At 39.1% G+C, this 25,755-nt stretch overlaps 1 protein-coding gene across 1 annotated transcript in view; it reads right to left on the bottom strand.

Annotated features, from left to right (window-relative positions):
- Window positions 1-25,755, bottom strand: part of ITPR2 (inositol 1,4,5-trisphosphate receptor type 2) — a 436,558-nt gene that overhangs the window by 324,830 nt on the left and 85,973 nt on the right. Inside the window, exons 3-9 of the mRNA XM_045828972.1 lie at window positions 23,049-23,164; window positions 21,894-21,980; window positions 19,778-19,936; window positions 14,655-14,753; window positions 14,264-14,347; window positions 13,555-13,701; window positions 7,122-7,217 (exon numbers count right to left, since the gene is read on the bottom strand). Of these exons, the coding sequence (XP_045684928.1) occupies window positions 7,122-7,217; window positions 13,555-13,701; window positions 14,264-14,347; window positions 14,655-14,753; window positions 19,778-19,936; window positions 21,894-21,980; window positions 23,049-23,164 (788 nt within the window). The remainder of the gene's footprint in view (window positions 1-7,121; window positions 7,218-13,554; window positions 13,702-14,263; window positions 14,348-14,654; window positions 14,754-19,777; window positions 19,937-21,893; window positions 21,981-23,048; window positions 23,165-25,755) is intronic.

The raw sequence follows: 25,755 nt of genomic DNA, 5'->3' as shown, positions 1-25,755 counted from the left end.
ACAGATGTCTTTGTTATCTAATTCACAATCAAATATGTCCTTCCACAGTTTGTCCACGGCTTCCTAGCATCATGTATTCCTTAAAAACAGATCTTGAATTCTACAAAGCAATACTGTTGGAATCTCTAAACTGAACAACAGTCCATTGCTAAACCCTGATTCGCTTTAGTATCTGTAATATTGTGAATTATAATAATAAATTTAAATTTTGTCTTTGTTTCCCCTTCTAGCCCAGAGCGTCAACAACTCTCAGAATTTCCAAAGTGGCGAGAGATAAAGGTGTCTTCTGTAAGGTTAAGAAGATGACTCTGGAAGGCCCCTCCCTAACCTCAGGATGGGGCTATATTGCAGGGCTGGGACTTTCAGTCCCACCCTTGACTTCCTGGATGGGGGGAGGGGCAGGAGGCTGACCTGTTCACCAATGGCCAATGATTTAATCAATCATAACTATATAATGAAGCCTTCATAAAAACTCAAGAACAGGTTTCAGTTGGTGAGCATGTTTGGGGAGAGCAATGCCCCCAGGGTGAGCATGGAAGCTCTGAGCCCTTCCCCCATACACTGCCCTGTACATCTCTTCCATCTTGCTCTTCCTTCGTGAGTTATAAATATCCCTTTAAATAAACTGGTAGTCAAGGAACTAAATGTTTCTCTGAGTTCTGTGAGCCATTCTAACAAATTAATCAAATCCAGCGGGGAGGCCCTGGGATCCTCCTGTTTGTAGCCGGTGGGTCCCACTGGTGTCTGAAGTGGAGCTGGGGTGGGGGTGGGGAGCAGCCTTGTAGGACTGAACCCTTCACCTGTGGAACCTGATACGACCTCTGTGTAGGCTGTGTCAGAACTGATTAAATTGTAGGACTCTCAGCTGGCACCCAAGAATTGTTTGTTTTATGTGTAGGAAATCCCTCCCCACACTGGAAATTGGAATCAGAGAAGACCTATAATAGTACCTTACAGAATAAAATCTAAATAGTATTATAGCTTAAATCATTGTTCTGATTCCTGGATGTTTTCTACAATTCACAAAAAAAAATGGTGCAATCCTTAAATAGCTTGCAATTTATGTGTTTTGTCTCTCTACTTAGACTACAGAAACTTCAGCAGATGAAATGGTCTAATTTCCCTTGGATGGTGCCTCCTTCATTTCTTTGCAAACAATAGGCTTATTACATTTTTCTGAAGGATTTAGCCACCCAGCAAGTGCTGGTTAAATACTGTATTGTATTTAAGAAGTGTAAGTAAATTTTTCAGTGTTTTTTCTCATTTGTGCTTAGATTTAAGGTTGCAGTCTTTTCAACTTACTGTGATATTTAATCATGGCTACCGAAAGATGTTAATAGTTTAAACATTGCGCAAAACCAGTTATCTCAAATGTATATGTATGATGAAAACAACTGCAAAGGCAATCTCAATGTCCAGTGATTGAGTTAACATCATTCTCCTTGAGAGTGCTAACTCTTAGAGGACAAGGACCAAATGACAAGCACCTTCGTTTTCTTCAAAATACCAAAATAGTGCTTCCACCTAGCAGGCAGTCAATAAATAATTGTGTGATGTCAGTACAATGTAGACCAGGGTTTCTCACATCAGCACTATTGACGTTTTGGGCCAGATAGCTCGCTGTTGTGGGGGCTGCCCTGTGCAGTGTGGGATGTTTAGGTGCATGCCTGGCCTCTACTCACTGGACACCAGTCGCACTGTCTCCCTACTTGTGACAATAAAAATGTCTCCAGACATCACCAGGGGTGACAAGGTCACTCTCAGCTAAGAACCACGGAAGCACAGCAAGTCTAGCATTCAGCTCAAATACTGCCATTATCTTGTCCCTGAACCAGACAGAATAAATCACCTCTCTGGGCCAGGGCTTCCTTTTCATTTAAGTGAAGTGATTGGATTTACAACCTCTAGTGTCTATGATTCGTCCACTCTATCATCCAGCATTTACTAAATGTAAATTAAACAGCAGGCACTGGTCTAGGCACAAGGTATGAAGTGGTGAGCCAGTAAAATGCCCCCATCCTTTATTAGTTATCTGATTGGCAAACAAATACCTGCTCTGAATAATAATAATAATCAGTACCTTGCATTTTCTCTCCCCTTCCTGTCAATGAAAGTAAAGGTACTTAACACTTGCTGAATTGCTTTTATGCACAAGGTGCTGAACATTCCCCATTTTCTTTTCATTACAAAGTAACCCCATGTAACATATAGTCACCTTTTTTGCACACAAGGGAACTGAAGTTCAAAGAGGTGAAATATTTGCTTAAAGTCAGAGAGCGGGAGCAGTGCACATGAGGTTGTTTCTGCCTCACTATACTAGGCTCTCTTTGCCCCCTGGGCCAATACAGACACCACAAACTCAAAGTCCGTTCAAGAATACATAATCAAATTCACCAGGAACACCTCAAGCACATTAGAGTAATATTTCAAATGATAAACATGCACGTTCGAGTGGAAAGGCTGGGTGAAAGTAGTGATACACTGGCAAATCCTGCGCGTCTGACAGGTATTTCCCTGTAATAGAAAATCAGCTCAGTCCTCATCCATCTTATTTTTTAAATAGACTTTATAAAAACATGTCTAATAGAACTCTTACTTTCCCTTTACTAACTCTGTTTCTCCCTTTTCACAGCCATGGTATGAAAGCTCAGTCTACACTCATATCCATTTGCTAGTTTCCTGCATTCTGGCTTCCACTAAAAATTATCTCAGTGAAGCCACAAAAGACCATGTTCTTGCCAAATGCTGTCAATACATGTTGTTCCTAACCTTTCTGACGATACTCCTCCTTCTCTGAAACTCTTATCTCCCCTGGCTTGGCATTTGTGATTCAGCCCACCTGACTCTCCAGCTGTTTTTCTGACTTCCCAAGCTTCCAGTCTTTTGCCCTTCAAAGAGGATGTTTCTTGTGGTTCAGTCTTCAGATCTTATCACTCTCTTCAAAGTCCTTGCTGATCTCATCTTGGTTCAAGTCCTCAAAATTCCTTGAAGGTATCATATCTTTGTCTCCTATCTGGCTTTTCTGCCTCTAAACCCAATCCTTTCCAGTTGCTTCACAAACGCTCCAGGGCACCACTGTCCCCGTAGTGACAGAAATGTTCTCTGTCCACACTGTCTGACACCGTGTACTACTGAGCAACTGAAATGTCACCAGTATGGCTGAGAAACTGATTTTCCAATTTTGTTAAATTTTAATAATCCTATTTTAATTTAAACAGCCAACATGTGGCTAGTGATTACCGTCTTAGACAGTGTGATTCTGGAGTGTTCTTCTTTGAACAAAGACTTATTTGGAACACAGCTCTTTAAAGACAAACCCATTCTCCTTAGCTTAATGTACGGGTTCTGGAAAAGTCAGCTGCCCTACCTGTCTGGCCCCACCACTCCCCCCCCACCCACCTTCTACCACTGCTTTCAAACGCACACACATCCTGTGCATGATGTGCATGTGTGTCACACTTATGAAGTTAGTTTGTACAACACCCCACGCCTCCTTCCCTGAACACGCTTTCTCTCTCTTCCCCATCTGCCCTACTCTTCCATCAGGTAGGCCCTCCACTGGCCTCCCCGCCAGCCCCCGTCCCTCCCCGGCACTCCACCAAACGTGTGCTGCACTGCAGTGCTCTCCAGGGCCCCACCGCGGTTCGTGGTGCCACAACACATTTATCTCGCCTCAAGGGCAGAAATTAGATTTCTCTAATGACATCACTGGTATTTACCAAATGTTTGCAAATAGCTGTCTAGACCCACCTTCGAAGGCAGCTACCAGGATCAACTTCAAACTTCATTCCTATTACAAATTAGATCACATTCAAACCCTTCATTCAAAATCTTCAAGCAAAGGAACCTGTCACTCAATAATTTCATTTAGAACCCTTTTCTTCTAGCTGGCCTCTCTTTTAATATTGTCCACACATGATTTAGACATTCCACATCTTTCTCTGTGTCTCTTTGGTAATATCTACAAGGACTGTCCTTTTATTTCTCTACCAACCTGGGTCTATTACTTTCTTTGAGAGCCACAGAAAAGTTGACCCCAACCAAGAGCTTTCCTCGGCTGATCTCACTCTAACCCAACCGCACCTGCACACACCGGCAGCCCTACGGGACCTTGCCTGCCGATAATCCTGTATCGTGTCTTGTCTGCTCTCTTCTGACCTAGACAGCCAATTCTTTAAGGGCAAAGACTGACTCTTCTACTTCCTTCTCTACCCGCAGTATTCTCTACTGGACTGTGCATTTATCGGACACTTAAAAAACATATTAAAGCATGTATGAAATCTCAAAGCTTTCATGTTTGCTGTTTCTATAAATTCCAAAATAATTACTCCTAACTCTTGCCTTTTCAACACCCCAATATGTGTCTCATCTTTTAAGTAGTATCTAGATATTAAAATAAAACTGAAACGTAAAATAAAGAAAAGCCGTGGAGCTTTTTCTCTCATATAAAGAAGAGTACAACAGAGTAAAACAAATACTGCTAGAAAGTTACAGCTCATAATGCAGGGAACTCCCTGCTCTACCTCAGTGATGGGAACAATGCTTTGAAATTAAAGACCTGGGCACCTTTAAAAAGCAAAATGATAACAGGTTAATCACTGTTTTTCAAGTGTCTCAGGCTAGTGTCCACCTGTTGTGGAATCGGAATTGAAAATCAGTGTTTTATCAAGTGACAGTGACTATAATCATGGTGACCTGGCCACACCTGCGGACGCTGCACACCAGCAGGACAAGCAGCGGAGAGATGACTGTGCTGGGATCTTGCCTGGATGGAGCTGACATGTGAAGTGTGAAACCCCAGCTAATAGATGTCAGCATTTCTCTGCTGATACTGGAATACCACACAGAAGCCACCATTCCGTTACACTGGTTAAAATCAGTAGAAAACAGATGCTTAGCTTTCAGTTTTCAGATATGTTCTTAATGTTTAATTTTCCTTCCTGCACCTTGCCATAAAAAAGATGTTATCTCAAGTAGTATTAGAGGTCAAAGAAGATATTCTATAAACACACCAGACCCTTTCATGGACAAAATAGTATTTGACATTTAAAGTTGTGTTCTCTAGATACACAATGAAAAGCTGGCCTCTCAAATTCTGTTAAAGGTATGAACTTCTTTTTACTTTTCAATTTTCAATGAATTAATTTATGTATTGAAGTCATGGATCTTCGTTAAAGTTAATAAACAATTTAATTCTTAATAATCTAATCATTTGTATCAAATGATACAAGATTTAATTACAGAAATTAACCAGAAAACTAACAATGTGTAATTATATCATTTTTCTAGATGCCAGGAGCTAAACAGCCACTGATTGAAAAGTGAATTAAGAAAAATAACCACTAACATAAGAGCCAAGAGAATTTTAATCCTAATTTATCTTTTATAAGACATCTAGTAGACTTTTCCAGTTTTTACTTTAGACAAAATTTTCTACCTTACTACTTAATTTTGCTTCCAAGGGTTACTTTTAAAAATCCTTTAAAACATTTACAGTGTAAGTAGCCCACAAATTGCAAAGCTGTATTTCCTTTTGTTGAGCAGATTCATAAACAATGAGTCAAGTATTTATTAAAGTAGAAACAATCCCTATTTATCATATAATAAAGTTAATCACGCTGGCATAACTTACTGGATGTTTACCTTGAGCCACACACTATGTCAAGCATTCGACCTCACTTAATTCTCTTAATAATCTTATTATACAAATATTGTGATTATCCCGCCTGTCCAGTGGAGGATATTGAAGCTCAGAGAAATTAATTTGCCCAAATGTGTTTCCAAAGGCCTCTCAGATACAAATCCCTACATTCTTCTTCCCATCCTCTACGCTTATAGAAGTCTGAATAACTTCTTTATATTGCTTCACTCATTCCAAAAATATTCACCAAATGCTTACTAAGTTCCAGGCACTATCCTAGATTCTGAGGAAACAGTGGTGATGTTTAAGAAAAGAAAAGAAAGAAATCCCTGCCTTAAGAGAACATACACTCTGACAGAGAAATACAATATGCACGTATAATATAAAATGCACAATAAATCAGATCGTGGTTAACACTACGAAGAAAACTATCCCAGAGGAATAGGATGGAGAGGGCCACGGGGCTGGGTGCTGACTCGGACAGGGGTCAGCGTGTTTATAGGGGTTTGCAGTGTGCCACACCTTTTTTTTCATCAGTTCCCATCCCCACCTCCTTACCCTCTCTCACACCCAAAACCAAAGTTAGGTAGGTTACACTAAAAATTCTAAGACCAAATTCTGGTTGCAAATCCCAAAAGAAATTTGAAGTTAAAAAATGGACCCAGTCAGGGCACATTCCTGGGTTGCAGGCCACGGCCCCCAGCAACCACACATTGATGTTTCTCTGTCTCTTTCTCTCTCTCTTCCCTCTCTAAAAATAAATAAATAAAATCTTTTAAAAAAATGGAAATCGAGTTGAGAGGAGTAGAATGAATGGATATTTTTATACATCTACAAATATTTTCAAAATTATTTTCAAATTAGATAACCAAACTTTAATCAAACCTTTTCTAAAACATGTATGTATTACCTCTACCCATCCTTCATTCATATATATTGAGAATATATATATATATATATATATTCTCAACATGCTTTTGGCAGAGAAGGGAAAGACTTTACATGTTTTTACCATTTTTACTGAGTTTTTTGGTCAGGCCTGTGTTTCAGGAGGAAAACCCTTTCCTCTCCAGTGGTCTGAACAATGAAAGCCACCCAACAGTGAAAGACTGGCCACTGAAGATGAACCTGAAACTATCTGGACTCTATTACAACAGTGGACTGATCAGCTCTCCAGTGCAGACCTTCTGAAAGAGTGAAGCTCCGTGGAGAAGGTGAAGACCTTGCAGTAAACCAGCCTCCAGGGTTCTGCTGTTGTTGTTTACTTTTAAGACAAAGATTATTGTAAGGCTTCAGTTAATATTTACATTTTAAGAAAAATTTATCTGCCAACCCAGAACATGATAGGCAATCATGAAATCTGTATAATGTTCCTAATTTGTACTCGCTCCTAGAAACATAATACTCTTTCGAAAACCTGATTGCCTATTTCACTATTTCAGAGTCAGAAATTTAATAGCACTATAGTCATCAGTCTTACCTCTGCTGCTAAATAGTTTCCAGTTGCAAGATGTTTAAATCTGAACAAGCTGTTCCACTGTCCTGCACCCCCTCGGCATGGGTCGTGATGAACCACCTACAGACACAAAGAGCAAGGACAATAATGGCTAAAGGATACTCATGTACCCAGTAAGCCAATGCCAACAGTTTGCACAGGGTACCCACATGTAAATGCTAATTTGTCAAATCTAATAAGTTTCCGTGAGAGGACAATAAGGCAGAAAAACAAAATTCCCGTAAACGAGCACAGGACATAACAGTAAACTCACTGTGCATGCATGAGGCTCATGCCTTACAGCTACAAATACAGCCCTGTTCCCAAAGGCATTTTCCCAGGCCCAAACTGGAAATGTGGTGGTGTTCCCCCCATTTATTATTCAAACATTCATTCAACCGACAGCACTTAAAACCCATGATATACCAGGTAGTCTTCTATACAATAGGGACACAGCAATAAATGAGACTACAGCTTTCAATGAATAAGACTTGGCAAGTGCCAGGAGGCAGTACACAGAGGGCATGATTGAGGAACTAGGGAAGGCTACCTTGGACATGACAATCAGCATGCACAATCAGCATATGACAATACATACACCCACAGAATGAGGACATGGTATGTGAGCTGAAACCCAGATGGTAAGGAGACAGCCATGCAGAGAGATTGAAAGAGGTCATTCCGGGCAAAGAGAACCACAAATGTCCAGGCCTGGAGGTCTGGACTAACTTAACTCCTGGCTCTGCCTTTTTCCTTTTTCTCTTTTTGTTAATTTAATCTTCATTATATTTTTTCCATTACTATTTAGTCTCCTTATACCTCTCTCCCCCCAGCAATCACCACACTGTTGTCCATGAATTCTTTTTCCTTTTTGCTTGATCCCTCCACCCCCCAAATCTCCCCACAAAACTAGCTGTCATCTGCTCTCCATCTATGAATCTGTCTCTGTTTTGCTTGTTATATCCATTTGTTCATTAGATTCTACATGAGTGAAATCATGTGGTATTTGTCTTTCTCTGACTGGCTTATTTCACTTAGCATAATGTTCTCCAGGTCCATCTATACTGCTGCAAAGGGTAAAATTTTCTTTTTTATGGTCAAGGAGTATTCCACTGTATAAATGTCCCACGGTTGTTTTATCCACTCATCTACTGATGGACACGTGGGCTGCTTCCATATCTTGGTGATTGTAAATAACACTGCAATGAACATAGGGGTGCTTATGTTCTTCCAAATTAGTGTTTTGGGCTCCTTTGCTTGTATTCCCAGAAGTGGAATCAGTGGGTCAAAAGGCAGATCCATTTTTAATTTTTTGAGGTTCCTCCATAATGCTTTCCACAGTGGCTGTACCAGTCTACCTTCCCAAGAACAGTGCAAAAACATTCCCCTTTCTCCACATCCTCACCAGCACTTGATGTTTGTTGATTTATTGATGACAGCCAGTCTGACAGGTGTGAGACTGTTTCTCATTGTGGTTTTAATTTGCATTTCCCTGATAATTAGTGACATTGAGCATCTTTTCATATGTCTACTGGTTATCTGTATGTCTTCTTTAGAGAAGTGTCTGTTCAGATCCTTTGCCCATTTTTCAATTAGGTTGATTTTTGGTGTTGCGTTTTGTAAGTACTTTATAAATTTTGGATACTAACCCCTTATCAGATGTATTGAGGGATATATTCTCCCATTCTGTGGGTTCTCTTTTTATTTTGTTGATGATTTCCTTTGCTATAAAAAAACTTTTTAGTTTGATGTAGTCTCATGTGTTTATTTTTTCTTTTGTTTCCCTTACCTGGGGAGATATATCAGATAAAAAATTGCTACAAGCAATATCTGAGATTTTGCTGCCTATATTTTTTTCTAGGATTTGTATGGTTTCAGGTCTAACATTTAAGTCTTTGATCCATTTTGAATTTATTTTTGTGCGTGATGTGCAAAGTTGGTCTAGTTTCATTTTTCTGTGTGTATCTGTCCAGTTTTCCCAACACCATTTATTAAATAAACTGTCTATATCCCATTGTATGTGCTTGCTTCCTGTGTCAAATATTACCATTACAGTCAATTCCTGGCCCTTCCCTTGCGTATTTGTGACTGACACCATGTCCTTTGATACCTGTCCTTGGAACTGGCCTTCCCCAGATGCTGAGCCACTAGGCTCACTGAGAATAAAAGCAGAAGCTTTGATAGGTAGTTATGATGGTGGCTTTGTACAGTAGCAAGAATCAGGTTCTACAGCCTGAAGATGACTGACTGTGTGTAAGTCCCATCCTTCCAACTACTATGATATAATCACAGCAAATAATTTAACATCTTCAAGCCCACTTCTTCATGTATAAAATGGATTTTATGAGGATAGTATAAACAGCCTCTGGGACAACTTTAAGAGGTCCAACATTTGTCTCATAGGGATACAGAGGAAAAAAGAAAGAGTAAGAAACTGGAAATCTGAAAAAAACAGTGAAAGAAAACTTCCCTAATTTTGGTGAAGGAAATAGACATACAAGTTCAGGAAGCATAGAGGGTCCCAATTATGATGGACACAAAGAGGCCCACTCCAAGACACATCACTATTAAAAGACCAAGGGTCAAAGATTAGAGTGACTCTTACAAACAAGAGAAAAGAAGTTAGTTACCAGAAGGTTAGATGGGGGAGGGGGTGAGAATTGGTGAAGAGGTGAGGAGATTAAGAAGTATAAATAGGTAGTTACAGAATGGCCATGGGGATGTAAAGTACAGTGTAGGAAGGGAAGTAGCCAAAGAACTTATATGTGTGACCCATGGACATGGACAATACTGGGGGGATTGCCTGAAGGAGTGGGGATTGCTGGGTGGAGGGAGGCAAAGGGAGAAAAATCAGGACAACTGTAACAGCATAATCAATAAAATATAATTTAAAAAATAAAATGGATTTATTCATGGAATTATTATAAAGATTAAATATCATAAGGCATATCAGAATGCTAAGAAAACTTTTCATTATTGTCACTCAAAAGGTTACCTCCTTTGTATTAATACTGACCACTTCTGGACTCCTACCCCAGTCTCAAGTTCTGTGTGTTATATGTAACTTTCTAATGCCTTTTGTTAGACTCCAGCTTCTATGTTTTCCTCTCCTCCAACAGCTTAAATGAAATAATAATTATGAAAATACTTCTAAATGGGTAAAGTCTTTCTTTTTCTTATTTACTGATTTCTGGGAGAGAGACAGAAAGAAACACTCATTGATTTGTTGTTCCACTTGGGATTTATGCATTCGCTGGTTGATTCTTATATGTGCCCTGACTGGGGATCAAACTCTCAACCTTAGTGTATTGGGACGATACTCCAGCCAGCTGAGCGACCACCATGGCTGGATGAAGTCTTTAAAACCGCTCCTCTTATAACCAAAAACCTGCCCATCCTACAAGGCTCAGTTCTCAAATCAAACTTCTTTCATAAATCCTTTGCTAATTACACTAGCAATTGTGACCTTGTCAATGTGTGAATTCTCATTCCCTTGGGAAGTCATAGATACATATGAGAATCCGATAAATCTATTGGTTTTCTCATGCACACACACACATATTTGGTATACAACTGTTACAGGTTAACAAATAACTGGAAGATCACCACTGATCCCAGGCTGAGAGCAATCCTACACATCAGTCAGTCTAGCAATGGTAGTACAGCTCCCTAGGGAATGATATGGAGATACAGAAAGGAAGATGCTTTCATTTATCACAGTGACTTTGGAGGGATGCTCTTTGCATTAATGGGCAGTGATCAAAATATGACACAGCCTGCAGACCACAGTAGGGTTCACCCATTCTAGCTCTTATGTGTGACACTCAGGGCCATCCCTCCCTCCACCCTTCTGTGCTTCCCTGTATTCCAGGGGCTGGAAGCATGGCTGGTGGGGTTCTGGAGACATCCCATGAGAATGGAAAGCAGAGTAAAAGAGAGGGTCCTCTTTTGGCTCCAGGGAAAATGGCAGCAGCTGCTAGGTGCAGGCTCCTACAAGGGTGGGGTGCAGGCTCCTGCAGGGCGGGGTGGGTGGGGACTCCTGAAGCACAGGAGGAGAAGCCTGCCGGCTCACAGGACGGGCAGTAGTGTGCTGCTGCATTGCCAGATCTTCAGATAAGACCACTCTTCCCCACCCCAGTTTTCCCCATTCAGTCCTTCCAATAGCGTTGAAACTTAATTTCCTATATTAAATGCCTCTTTTCTTGAAATACCTAATGCTCAGGCTTCCTGAATGATACAACACACAACAGAGGAATGTGTCACAGCCTACCTCTTTCAAATCTCCTACAGAAAGAAACCTACACAAATGTAAGTTGGTAATACTTTGATACATAATCATACTAAAACTTCTACATCACATTATAGGAACGGTCCAATAATTTAAGAGAAATACACTATGAAGAGAGAAGCTTAAATGAATTCAAGACATCTCAAAATTATTGAGTGCTCAGTGGGTTAGAGCATTTCCAATTATGCATTTTGTTGAAATGGATTTCAGTGTGCAGTGGTACAGTTACAGCAAATGCTATAAAACTAATAGCAAATATATTAGAAAGAAGATCAAAATGCCTTTTAACAAATTTAGAGCCAAACATCAAACAGGCAGAGAGACACATGAAATGCAGAAAACCCATGGATAGGGAAGTCACGCTCTGACTTTTTCATCACTGTATTTCATTAATGAAGTTTCAAATACCATTTCACATTACTGCTATCCCTACTTTTTTTTTAATTTTTGGAGCACAATGATAAATTTATGGTGTTACAATGAATGTTTTAATTATGAACTTATTTTTAGGCCACGTCTCTTTCTGCCCCACCGTGATGAGAGAAGTTGCCAGCTGGAGTCCTCAGGTGGCGCCTGTTTCCCCAATGCCTTCTCAACTCCCCGGCGCCTGGGGAAGGGTACGATCTCTCCTTCATGCCGCAGACTGAACGTACGCCTCCACATGGAGTGGGTTTCAAGGTAGAAAATGTGCTCTTTGTGCTATTTCATCTCTATTACAAGCCATGTCATAACTTAGAGAATTATTTTGATGTTACAGTTATAATTAAGGCTCAGTTCATTTGCATAAACATCATACTTCTTCATTTTCTCTGTTTCAATAGTCTGTAATTAGTGTTATTACCCCTACTTGAATTATGGTTATTTCTCTCTCTTTTTTGATCATGTACAGATATGTCTGTTCTGTTATTACTTCTCCTCATGCTAGATAATTTAAGGTCCACATTCCCCAGTGCTCTTTCTTTTTCCTGTACTCATATAGAAGGTTGTCTTATCCTCTTCACTTACCACTTCTCTCCTATCCAAACATATCCATCAAAGACAGACATAAATAATATCTTCCAGGGTAGATACTGACATGTTGAAATACATATTATTTTATTATAAATTATTTTCTTTTTATTTCTTCTTTATGTTAGAATTTGACATTTTATTAATTTTTAAACATGAGACTGTATAGATAATATCACCTATGAAATTCTTTTCAGAATGTTAAAGAAAGGATTAGGGAATACATACTGTAAAGGGGTGTGATGGGTTTGAAGTGGCTGAGAACCACTAGAGAAGCATGGGCGTCCGTTACGTCAAGATGGAATTTATCAGATGTTGGCTTGTTTAGAGGTGACTATACATACCTAATCTCCTCCTCTGTAATAAAAGGTTCTTTAAAGAAAAAACAGTATCTTACATTTTCCTAATTACTCTACCATATTAGAACATTTAAAAGTACTTTTCAGCCCTGGCTGGTGTGGCTCAGTGAATTAAGTGCTGGCCTTCATACTGAAAGGTCACCATTTTGATTCCCAGCCAGGGCACTTGCCTGGGTTGCAGCCAGGTCCCCAGCTGGGGGTGTGCACAAGGCCCCAAAAGAGATCAATGCATCTCTCAGACACTGATGTGTGTTTGTCTCCCTTCCTTCCACTCTCTGTAAAAGTAAATAAATAAAATCCTTTTTAAAAATGCTTTTCCAAGATGGAATGAATTGTAAGCCCTGGATTTCCTCACCCCAATGGAAACAAGTGGTGTCCCCGGAAGAGCTAAGTGGCCTTGGCAGTGACTGGAGCTCTGATGCTCACTTAGGGTGAGTCACCCTGCTCCATCCTAACTCCAGTGCTGGTGAGGCACATGGCCTTCAGTCTTACCAATCTCAACAACAAACAGTTCACAATGGATTTTTGAAAAGCAAAATCCTTTGTAGGCCCGAATTAAACAAGACAGAGAAAGGGAGATGCCCCAGGGAAGATAAATAAAGGAAGTAATAACATTTCACTAGTCACAGCAATGAAGAGGTGCAAGTCAGTTCACAGAAATTATTGTTTTGTTGGTCTATCATAAAGCCTATAACAATAAATCAGCCTACTGAATCTTGTATTACTGATATATTTATTGAAAGTGAAATAGTATTTTACACACCTCTATTTCCCAGAGTGCTTTAGAACTAGTAGCAGAAGTGGCTGATTGACGCAAGGTTGTGCGAAGGAAAATGTGCTGTTTTTTCTCATATTCATCACAGGTCAGAAACTTCTCCTGTTCTGCGTGAAACAGTCTGACAACGTCACCCTAGAAAAACAAGTCAAGAAAACTGTTTCCAAGAAAAGTGTTACCATAAGACATAAGAAACAGGTGTATCTTTCTAGTTTTGATACTCTACTTGGCTTTTAATGATTATTTATACATTTCAAAATGTAAAAAGGGAAACTCAAAAAAACACTCTTAGTGAGCACATAGTCGCATTCTAAGTTTATAGGTTTATAGTCACTCTAAACCAGCTTTTTCCAACCATTTTCATCTCATGGCACACATAAACTAATTACTAAAATACTGCAGCACACCAAAAATACGTTATATTTTTTTGCTAATATAACAAAAAATAGATAAAATTTTTATTGGTTCATGTCAGACAGCTATTATTGTGTTGGCTATTTGACAATCTAAAGGAAAAGAGGTCAGTGCCCCTGACTAAATAGTCAGGTACTGCACGCTCTAAAAATTCTTGTGACGCACCGGTTGAAAATCGCTGCTCTAAACAATGAACACCAGTAACACCCAGGTTTTGCATCTGGAAGGTCAGTAAAACTACCTTCAGTTCTTCCAGCAAATATTTGGTGTCGCACATACTTACTCCTTTGAGCACATCCTCTCGATAGGAACTATATTTCATGAACAAAGTGATTTTCCAGCTAGTGTTGCAATTAACAGCATTCACCTATTAATGAAGAAATGTTAAGTTATAAGACAACAGATTCCATGTTATACCAGAAATTATTATTTCAACTAGTAAAAGCAAAAAAAAAAAAAAGACAGCTCTGGCCAATGAAGTATGTCCTTCAATACAAACATATTCAAAGGACCATCTGAAAATAGCAATAACTAATCATTATCTATTTGCACCTTATGAGTATTAATTAACATAACTGGCATTAAGCTTATGAAAACAATTAAAGAAACCATAAACATTCTTTTTTCTCCCATGAGAAGATCATCCCATTCGTTTCCTTTCCCCCTGAACTTACCTCCTTACACCCCGGGTTATCGAGCAGCTCTATGTTGCTCGCATGCAGCGGCTGCCCTGCATTCACCGGCATCAGCACGACTTTATCTCCCACGACAATCTAGGAATCAGAGATACATTGCAATCTGAGACACTGCATGGATCATTGGTGCTAAATTTGAAGCTAAAAATAACTACACAAAAGTCTTCCTTATGGACCTAACACCTGGCCTGTTTAAATTCTTTTTCTCTTTGAGGTAAAACTCTTCCAATAAATGATCACATGCTCAGGTTCCATAGTGTCCATTAGTCTGAATTCATAAAGCTAATGTAGGCCCTTTCTTACTAGTCTCCCGTTTCAGTTAGAGCTTTCTTAACCACAGCGATGCATAGGTCATTCTTCCTCCCCATGCGGCCTTAGGTTGTGGGCCCGGCAGGGTGCGAGATGTACTCACTCTGTGAGTACATCTGCCACAAAAACCAATATGCCTTAATATTAGAACCACTTCAAGTGGAAACAGATAACGATAGACATTTGTATATTCTCTGAAATCAAAAACAGATCTGCTAAAATTTGATCTTACCTATAATCTCAGAAATTTATTAAACATTCTAATGTCAGCTGGATTCAGGAAAAGCAGAATTAGGTACAGCCTGCTAGAACTATGTTTATTGTTTGGGCCTTGGGCATCTGGCTCAGTTTTACCTTAAACATCCCAAACTAATATTGCTCCTTAATCCTGGTGTTTACTTTTAAATAAAAAATTAAAATTCATTATGGGAAAAACTGCCTCAGAGAGTAAGCCTAAGTTGATTTTTTATTTATGCTATCATTATCAGCTTTATCTTCAAGTACTTTTATTTATAACTCAATGTGGGGAGATTGAGTTATGCTTTCTTAATGATAATAATGAACAGTTTAATTTTATAGATAATAAAGTTACTTTTGTTATTAAGATCCATTAAAGATTTATTACTGTATCACCTACACTCTCATTTATAGAATTGCTCACCATCTCGGAAATGAAAACAAACACCTTCCCTCTGTATATTTCATAACAACCGAATGTTAGAATAAATTAGTCTTATAGATAACTGAAAAACAAATGAGGACTTAGACAACAACAATAAACAGAACTTCTCCCTGTATCTTAACCCAGACCAAGACGTTAAGAAACATAATTTCACATTTTCAATATAAATTAACCTTTTATAGACTGTATAGCAGCATCTACACTCACATATGGTACTGTCGTCACGTATATGGAGATTGAAATAGGACAGAAAAGCCTGAAACTCACTAACAGAGGGAAGGAAGGCTGTTCTTGGGTTTGCAGAAATAGCTTCTATACACCACCATGCCTTTCAAGTCCGTCATCAATCAGATGGTGTGACTCACAAAGACCCACCATAGAAGCCCTCTACGTATAGATAAGGAAAGATCAACAAGAGACAGTGATAAGTGAGAGGTTAAGGGGGCCAAGTTGTTGTGTTAAAAAAAAGGGAGGAAGGGAGTAATAGTATACGCATAAGGAATCCTTCTCATGGTTAACTGGAAGAGGGGTGGGAACTGGGGTGATGGTAAAAAGACTAGAAGATTTTTCATGGTACATCTTTATATTGTTTTCTATCTTTAAACCATGAATTGACAAGTATTTTTAAAAATTAAGTATAAACAAGAACATATAGAAGTCAACATGACATAAACATATTTCCAACATCCTCAAAAAGAATAAACAATCAAATAAAAAAACCTTATTATTGCACATGACACCAAGGCAGCTCCAAGTCTCAGAGCCACGTAGCAGCCCGGGAGCCCTCCACACTGTACCTGGTAGGACTTGACTCCACACCCTGCCGGCATGACATCTGCTCTCCAAGTTTCTTACAGAACACTTGGGTTTGGTTTACTGTGTCATTCTTACCTGAGCCAGGGTAAATATCAGCCATTAAGTTGCTAAATGTAGTGATATATTTTTAGCTATGTCCTTCCAATTAAAAGAATACTTTTGGTCTTACTATTTTACTATAGTTTAGTTTGTAAGCTTTGAGTCAATCTATATGATATATGTGCTACAAAACGTCACCCATAATGATTTATACAATTTTAAGAGACCAGCCCCATAACCAAAATGTTCCAGACTCCAAGGTTTCATAAGAATGGTATTCACAGGGAGGGCACAACATTAATTCACCCATGTCCAGGTCCTCGGTCATGTTCCTGATGATTCCTTTGACTAGCCAAGCTGAACGAGACTTCGAAATGAAACAGACAACATGCCAATCACAAGAAATAAAAAGAACAGTAAGAGGTGCCAGGGAGAATACAGAAGAAGGAAAGAAATACTTCCTATTCTCAAAGAACACACACCTAATTAGGTAACTTGGATAAATACATGGGTAACATTCTCAGAAGAGTGCAGCTCGGGGCCTGAGCCACCGACAGAAGTCAGGTGCCTTCTGAGAAGCTGTACATTAAATACAGAATTTTAGGACAAAGTCATTTTTTGCCACATCACATTCACTCTAATGCACAAACAGCTAAAAAAAAATTGCAATTCCAAAAGCACTTCTGTTGATTCTACATAACAGCCATGTGAGATTCAAGCTGGGATTTGACTGAAAATGAAAAATATTGTAATACCATTAGCAGCTACCCTTCCTTTGAAGTGGCATCTGGTCCAGTGAAAAGAGCATTGCAAGAGAAGACAAAAACATCAGACTTTTAGTCCTGCTTTTGCTATTAATCCAAGGCATACAGTTTGGCAAAATAGCAAAATCTACCTGCTATTTGAAGAGTCTCTTTCCCTAAGAGTTGAATTTTTCTCCTTATTGAACGAAACCTGTCCTTTTCTCACCTTTAAAGTCTACCATCACAGTAAAGAACTAATGTCTTCTTAGATCAAAGTTGAAAATGAAAAATGAACTACTCGATCATGGGAAGATAAACAAAAATAAAATATTTATGTACTCTGTTCAAGGCTGTCCCCAGTGACCGCAAGCCAGGGCTTCTATACAGCCGGAAGTTGAGGAATCCACGAATCTATTCCCCCCCCCCAAACTATCCCACAATTCTTTAAGACATATGACAAATGGTAGGAACCATTGATTTTTGAAGATATGAGCATTTTTCTCCCCAGACTCATTCTTCCATTTCATTTCAGTCACCAAACATCTTGTTGGATACTTGCAGGCTGAAAGTAATTGCTAAATAACAACATATCTTTTTAAAGGTCCTTTGAACCTTGCAATTTTCTCCTCTTAGTTTAATATGCTTTTAAAGGAAATTAGTAAATACTAAACCACTTGTTATGAGGTGATAGTCTTTGCATTTGCCTCCAATAAAACACAGTAGGCTTCAGAAAAAAAAAAATGCTGCCTGTTGCTAGGGAAGAAAGTGAGCATACAACACAATTATTTATGTGGCAAATACAGAGCTGTGGTTGAGCTCAGGCTTTCACAGCATCCTTAATCACATACAAAAGCTGCACAGTGGTGAGCAACAACAGTGAGCCATTTCAGCAAAGAGCAATGTGGAAGGTTGTTTTAGCCATGCTTTATGGAGCACATCTATGTAAGAAGAATTTCTATTGCACCTAACAATTACAATGTCCATTTTAATTAAGATGGAGTGTTTGGGTGGCAGTTTGTTTTTATTTCCCCAATACCACTAATTACTTGAAATAGTTCATTACATTCAACTCTCTGTTGACCCTATAAAGGCATGTGGAAGCAGGGAAAGGAAGAGATAGAATAAATAAATAAACAGGATAGAATGCATTAATAAACCTACAGCTCATCTAATGGCCCGATTTACCCAACCATTTTCATGGGCTTCCTTCAGAGCTTGAGCTCAGGTTTTGTGTGTTTTGACATTTAATTTTCATTAACCTACAGACTAGACACTGCTCAGTGGGGCACTGGAGAGGGGGACAAGCGTCACAAGAAAGGGCGTCAAAGACACAGACTGTTCATAAACATAAGCAGTCCCTGAGTAATGGAGAGTTGATTGTAATTAACTACCTACCAAAATTAAAACACATATCATGCTGACAGCACACATCACTCAATGCCAAAGGGAAAAAAAAGGAAGACTTTTTTCTTGAGGGATCAACACAAGACTTAAAGTGCATAACATTCCTGCATGCCATGCTTCACCCAGGCCTTACCTAAGGAGGGTGTCACCAGATAACTTATTAACACATTATACCATGACACGTGCATCCTGCAGAATAGACTTTGTACTTCAAAATTCACTGGAAAAACAGATTCACCATAAAAGACATTTCTAAGACAAGTAATATCCTACACATTTAAAACGTAATTGAGAAAACTATCAGAATAATTATACTTTTTCATTGTTCTGCTTTATAATGTTCATTTTGTAAAACCTCAACCATGTTTCTGGATCACCTGACCCAATATTTGCAAGGCATTCTATTCAGGAAAGTGATGCAGCATTCACTATCAACCGCCATTTACTGGGCATCTCCCCTGTGCTACGGTCTATCACCTGCTACTTGGTTACACACCAACGTATCTTACTATGAACCCTAGTGAATTATCCCACATGCTTTTTTATTTACTCTGTAAAGTGGCAGAAAATATTTTAGCAGCTACCAAATTTACATGACACAATATGCACATATTCCGCAACATGTGTTAAATGCCATCAACCAGCAGGTGTCAATCTGTAGCTCCTCATATTTACACACCTGTTAAGACACACAGACTGTAAACAATGGACCGTCATGATTCACTGTGTTACTGCATTCACTCACATGAGTAGGCGCCATCTTCTAAGCAGAGCTCTTCTTCCTTACAGCCCTGCTGCCTCCCGATTAGGCAGAGAAGCAAACTCTACCTCTCTCTCCTAAGGCTCAGCCACTATTAAGGTTACTTAAGTTTTCTGACACAAATTCTAGCTGGAAAATGATATTAAGTCAATTTGAATTTTCACTTTTTATAATCCCTGAGCACAATTTGTACTATAAATAAATGCTTTTAACCTATTAGAGATACTAGTATAAACAATGTGAAAGACTGAAAATTGTATTCCCTTTTTATTTTATGGATTCTCTCATTTAATACAAATTATTGTCTTTACGAATGCATGGTTTTTCTCTTAATTTTGTATTTACATACATTGTCACCCTCGCTTCTCAGCTTCCAGAAGGGATGAATATAAAACCAAGACCCTTCATTTCCTGCAGCATCCAGGGACACGCGCATGGCATTCTTCTCCAGCAAAGCGGGCAACCTCTTGTTGACGGTCAGATACTTGTTGCTTTTTATATGCAGTAGCTGCAGGGAAATACATGCATTACCACCTTATTGCTAGATACATTAACAAACGTATCATGTGCCCACTAAGCATGGCTTGGGGTAGAGATTAAACAAAGCTCTTCTTAAACTCCAAACTCACTAACTTTGCAAGTTGACTTCTTTGGTTGCTTCCTCACCTGCACCCCCAGTTCTGCTTCCTAATGGACTGAGCACATGAGGAAAACGAGAGGACACCTCTGACTGATTTTCATCTATTTATAAATAGAAGAATAAAACCAGGCTTTCCAGAGGCAACCTGAAAGTTCCCCCAAACCACATTCCTGCAGAGCTACAGAAACAGAATATACTAAAGAAAAACCACCAAACAAAAATGATGGACTGGCCCACTTAGTACTGGTAACCACCCCTGCCCACAGACAGCCCTAATCCTCCTTCCTCTGCACAGCTTCCGCAAGAGGATGCTGAGCCTGCCGCTTCTCAGATGCATGGAGAGGCACCGTTTCTGGGATTTTTTTTTTCATTCCATGGACAAATTTTTCCAAACCATTATTTTACTGAGTAGAAAAACTAGAACAGATAACCTTCCTGTCTATTATCATAATCACTTCAAAAATGAATGGTGATTTTAATACAATATAAGAAGGAAAATATCTCAAAATAAAGGGCAATTCTTGAATTGAAAAAAAGAAATCAGCCTTTTGAAAAACTCATTATAATATCCTTGGTCTCATTTTACCATAAACCAATAAAAGCCCTCATAGGCCAACACCCCTCTTTTGGGGTCCACCATCCTAAACGGAGCCCGTGCCTCAGTCCCTGCCATGCAAACACGTCCACATATATTCTTGACAAGAAACATTGCTGGCACTTAGTAGTAATCAAAATGTGGTTAAGAGAAACTCTATTTATGGAGGATTATCCAAGGGACATATAGCCCTTGGCATTACATGATCTGTCATTAGATTAACTCATAGATTCAGGGACCTACAGACCAAGGTGCCCTCACCTTGTCCCATCATAGACCCGCTTTGATGGCCTCATGCTCTGGCATTTTGCCATCAGCCAATAGCAAAACACCAGGGATATTATTTTTAAAACAGCTCTATGAAGTGCCTCACTATAGTATCCACTGTAAGGAAGTTGTTAAGGCTGTTGTTTACTATATTAAACAGTGTCCTCTTTATGAGAGCTCTTTTAGAAATACCTCCGTGGTCTTCTTCCCGGGAATGTTTGTGCTCCTAGACCTCTGATTTGGGTCTACGTTATGGACCACCTATGCAGATGCTGTAAGGTATTACGCCTCCCTTATAGCTCAGCGGGCATCAAAAAGGCTTTGAGCCAAAGTTTACCAAACTATACGCCTCGCGCCTGACTTTACCATTATTTTCCCTTTGACCCAGCTGCTTTATTTATTTCTGTTTTATTTTGATCTGTAGTGAGTATTTCTGAAAATGCCTTACAGACTCTTTCTGGAACAAGGTGGGGCATAAATTAACAAATTACCAAGTAAAAAGCTAAAAGATCTGAGTGAAACACAAGAAAGGAATGCAGCTGAGATAAAATCAGCATGCACACTAACTGAAATAGATCTTCTCATAACAAGTCAAGGGCGATTTCCACCTAGAAGTACAGTTTAAAAACTTTCCCCTCTCTACAAAATGAAAAGATAAAGGGCTGTCAGTCCCATTAATACCAAAGGACTATTTTGTTACAGGCCTTCAAAAATTGTTCCCCTGTGTTCTTCCTTCGGATACACTAACTTGTGCATACGTCTAGAGGAGCTCACTGCTTTATGTGTACACAACAAACTTACTTCCAAACACATGGAATAGCGTGCTGAACATTAACTGGAAATATCACAACATCCACAATTACCACCGGAGAACAAACTATTTGTACCCCAAAATTTTAATGCTATTTGCAAATTGTCCATAAAACGTTCACCTCTTTTAAGGAAAAGTAATTCAACACTTACTTGAATAACATTACTGTATTTCACGATTTCTCCCAAAAGTTTCTTATTTTCTGATTCATTTTGTTTTTGTTCCAGCTCTGCAGCATGCTATAAAATGGTTATCAAATATTCAACATAGAAACATAGTAAACAGAATACAATAACTGACAAAGAAATAAGGGTGTAATGGCTGTGCCAACTTGCATTCCCACCCGAGGTGTACATGGGTTTCTTGTCTTCACAAACTCACCATCATTTATCACTTATCTTTTTTAATAATAAATATCCAAACACCTGGCTGGCGTAGCTCAGTGGATTGAGCACGGGCTGCGAACAAAAGTGTCGCAGGTTCTATTCCCAGTCAGGGCACATGCCTGGATTGCAGGCCACAGCCCCCAGCAACCGCACATTGATGTTTCTCTCTCTCTCTTTCTCCCTCCCTTCCCTCTCTAAAAATAAATAAATAAATAAAATCTTAAAAAAAAAAAAAGGATACAACCATGAATAAAATAGGCTGGTTGCTTTACTCTTGGTGCTTACAGTGGAGGCGGTGGGGGGGGGACAATAATTAAATACATGATTATAATGTGATAATTCTCTCAATTTAATACTAACAAATAACTTGGGATGCTTTTATATTGGAAATTTCAGAAAACTACTAGGCTCTGTGGTCTTATAATTACTTTCAGAAGGAATATTGCTAGAGAAACCAACCAGGATGGTAGATGAATTTCAAAAGTCTCAAAATGCAGTTCCAACTCTGAAAGTAACAGATATTTTAATGACACAAATTAAGTTCTATCAAATTTGCACTCAGCCCAAGTTAGAAACACTGGGTTTTAATTCTTTTTCCAGTCTTTCAAAAAAAGTTAAGTACTTACTATGCCAAGTAAAATAGAACTGGATTTGATATTCCTACAGAGATTCTGAACAGACTGATGTGAATCTCTGAATTAGTCTGACACACCCTAAAAAACAGCAGCGGAATGTATTACCTACACACCAGGAAATCAGTAATCACACCCTATAACTTCAAAACTCTCTCCCAGTTTCAATGTGTTGCTACAACGATTCTAAATCTCTGTGTATTGAGGGAAATCACGAGGCTTCGAAATAGATCTGTTATTGCTATACCCGGCCTAGCCTAAGCCAGGCAAATAGAAGTCTGGCTCTTACCTGTAATTTCTTCAGCAACGCTGCCTCTGTGTGGTTCCCTTGTTTGGCTTGCTTAGCTTTCCAGTATTGTTTCTGGGCAGAATATCGATTCATAGGACACACCTTGAAGAGGCAGTCTATAAAAAAACAACAACAAAGAAAACACCGTAACTAAGGGAACCAGCATTTCTTAGACTTTCCTTCAGCCTAGCACTGGAATCTTGGAATCCCCAAGAATAAAGAACATTTAAAAGTCATCTAGCCCATCCTCCAGCCAACTCTTAAATTCCCTTTATAATATCCTCTTTCAAATATTTTTTTGACTGTGAAAATACTCCATTCTTCATTACTGTAAGTTTCTCCAAGGTACTTAGCTAGCATAATTTATAAAGAAAGCTAAACAAAGTAACCATTATATTAGAAGCACTTTTTAATTTTAATGTAGTATCTGGTCTCAAAAATTGAATAGAATGACATTAGTGACTTTCATTGCCATATCTGACCCTGCATAATCAATTACTTATTCATGATATGTGTCTTTGACAGCAAATTGAGGCAAAAAAATAGAAACAATCAGAGCAGTTACAGCAATCACCTTTGGGTCATTCATTCCCCAAGTTTCCACATACCTGGGATGAATATAGTATGCAAATCTGAGACACAGTATGTTATGAAGGGGAAAAAAGCAAAAATAAACAAACAAACAAAAACTAAACCAAGATTACAGTCCTAATTCTACTACTCAGTATCAAGATAGGATATCATAGTGCATTAATACAGTTAGTGATACCACTAAGTCAAAAAAGCAAAAGATATTTTTCATTTTAATGAGGAAAATGGAAGCTTGACTAAAGAATTAATAATTTTGCATGTTTGTGGAGTGGATTGTAATCCAGAACAAAGGCCAATTCCTAATATTCTTTTATAAATGAGTAATGATATAGAAAACCCAAATATTATTTTAATTTTCTCACAAAAGATATATGAATTCAGTACAACAAATTCCTTTTCATTGAAGCATTAATATTTATGATCATTCTCATTGTTCAAAGGTGTCAAAAAAATAAAATTCTATCAACTCTAATATCCATCCATTTTGGCTACAATCTTGACAATACTATACAAGCTCATTCTATTATTCTCTGTTAAAGTAAATATAAAATTAAATGATGGACTTGATCTCTTTTCAAATCTCACTTATTTATTGTTAGAATGGCATAAATAATCAAAAATTCTGACAATTTTTAAAGGAACTTTTAAAATTTAGAAGAAATAATGACTTTTTAATACAAATTCAATTGATTGACCCTCCCCCACATAAATACCTAAGGCTGTAGAAAACTAATTATTACTTTATGGTTTAAAAGTTATTGAGGTAGCTGTGTAAGTATTTTATGTAGCAGCAGAAGACAGGCACTTCCTTACTGCTAATAGGCAGGTGAGAGACCATCGCAAATACAATACAATATGACACAGGGACCACGACTTGGCACATGTGTGTGAAAACCAACTAACTTGACCCTGGTAACATATCTTGTAAGCCCTAGAAGTTATTCCCTATAGATCAGCAGCTTCAAAGACACTATACAAATTTTTTCAAGCACAAATATAGAGGTGGTTCACAACCTCTATCCCCAAAAGAGCACTCCCAATTTAATGCAAACTGTTCCTGACTATCCTATATTAGGCAGGTAACCAAACTCTACATTGTTTTAGTGCAGCAAAAACACAAACTTTTAAGTAGAAGTGAACACTAATCTGCAGCCTACACTTGTGACCTCTGTGTATGAAAAGAGAAAAATTAGGTTCTCCATTAGTTCAAAGTTTTAATTGAGTTCCTTAGTAAATGCTCCTTTGACAGAGGAAATATTTTTCCTAAATTGTAACCCACCCCAGTAGCGCTCCTGATCAGTGATGTCTTTGGGTAGCTAGGAAGGAAAGTGGGTGTGCTGGGATCCTGAGTGCTGAGCTGGACTTTCTGTGAGGCACAGCCGCGCATTAGGCCAATGCAGGCTTCCCGGCAGGTCTAGCTGCTGGGACGGACCGCTCAGACCCTCCTCTCCTTAGAGAGCTCACGGGCCTAGTGGGGCGGCAGGCATGCACCCAGTGTTAGAGTTTCACGGTGGAACTATGGACGGGTGCTGTAGGGCACACAGTGGCCAACTTCACAAGCGAAGGCCAGAAAGTTTTCCAAAGGAGAACACACGGGCCAAGTTTTGAGGAACCAATTCTAATTCAGCACATTGCCAAAGGGGTTGAAATGCTCAGAGGGGAGGAACAGTACAAACAGAGCCAAGGGCATCCAAAAGCAGAGGAGGGAAATGCTGAGAATCTGCTAACCTCCCGGGGAAACTGTGGCCCAGGCTGCGAAATGAAAACGCAGCGGTCTGCGGAATTCAAGGTCGGCCGAGAGCTACAAGCTAGGCTACGGAGCATGGGCTTCGTCTCATGGAAAACGTCGAACTTGTAAAGTGTTTTAAACTCTTACACCATGTGAAAGGTGATGTGAACAAAATGGCGAAAACACCGGCACGAAGCCAGCGTGCTGACAGATGGTGAGGATCTGAAACTGGGCTGTGGGGTAATTGGAGACCTCAAAGAAAGCATCAGAATCAACAGGCTGAAGGCTCCGTTAGATGCGGGGTGCGCAAAGGTGAGGGAGGGGGAAAGGGAAGATGGCCAGATGAACAAGCTTCCACCCACTCCGTCTGAAATACAAAGCCTTGGG

Source organism: Phyllostomus hastatus, unplaced genomic scaffold (assembly GCF_019186645.2).
Source record: "Phyllostomus hastatus isolate PE091 unplaced genomic scaffold, TTU_PhHast_1.1 phas_scaffold_93, whole genome shotgun sequence".
Taxonomy (NCBI): Eukaryota; Metazoa; Chordata; class Mammalia; order Chiroptera; family Phyllostomidae; genus Phyllostomus; species Phyllostomus hastatus.
This window is presented reverse-complemented; position numbering and strand designations above follow the sequence as displayed.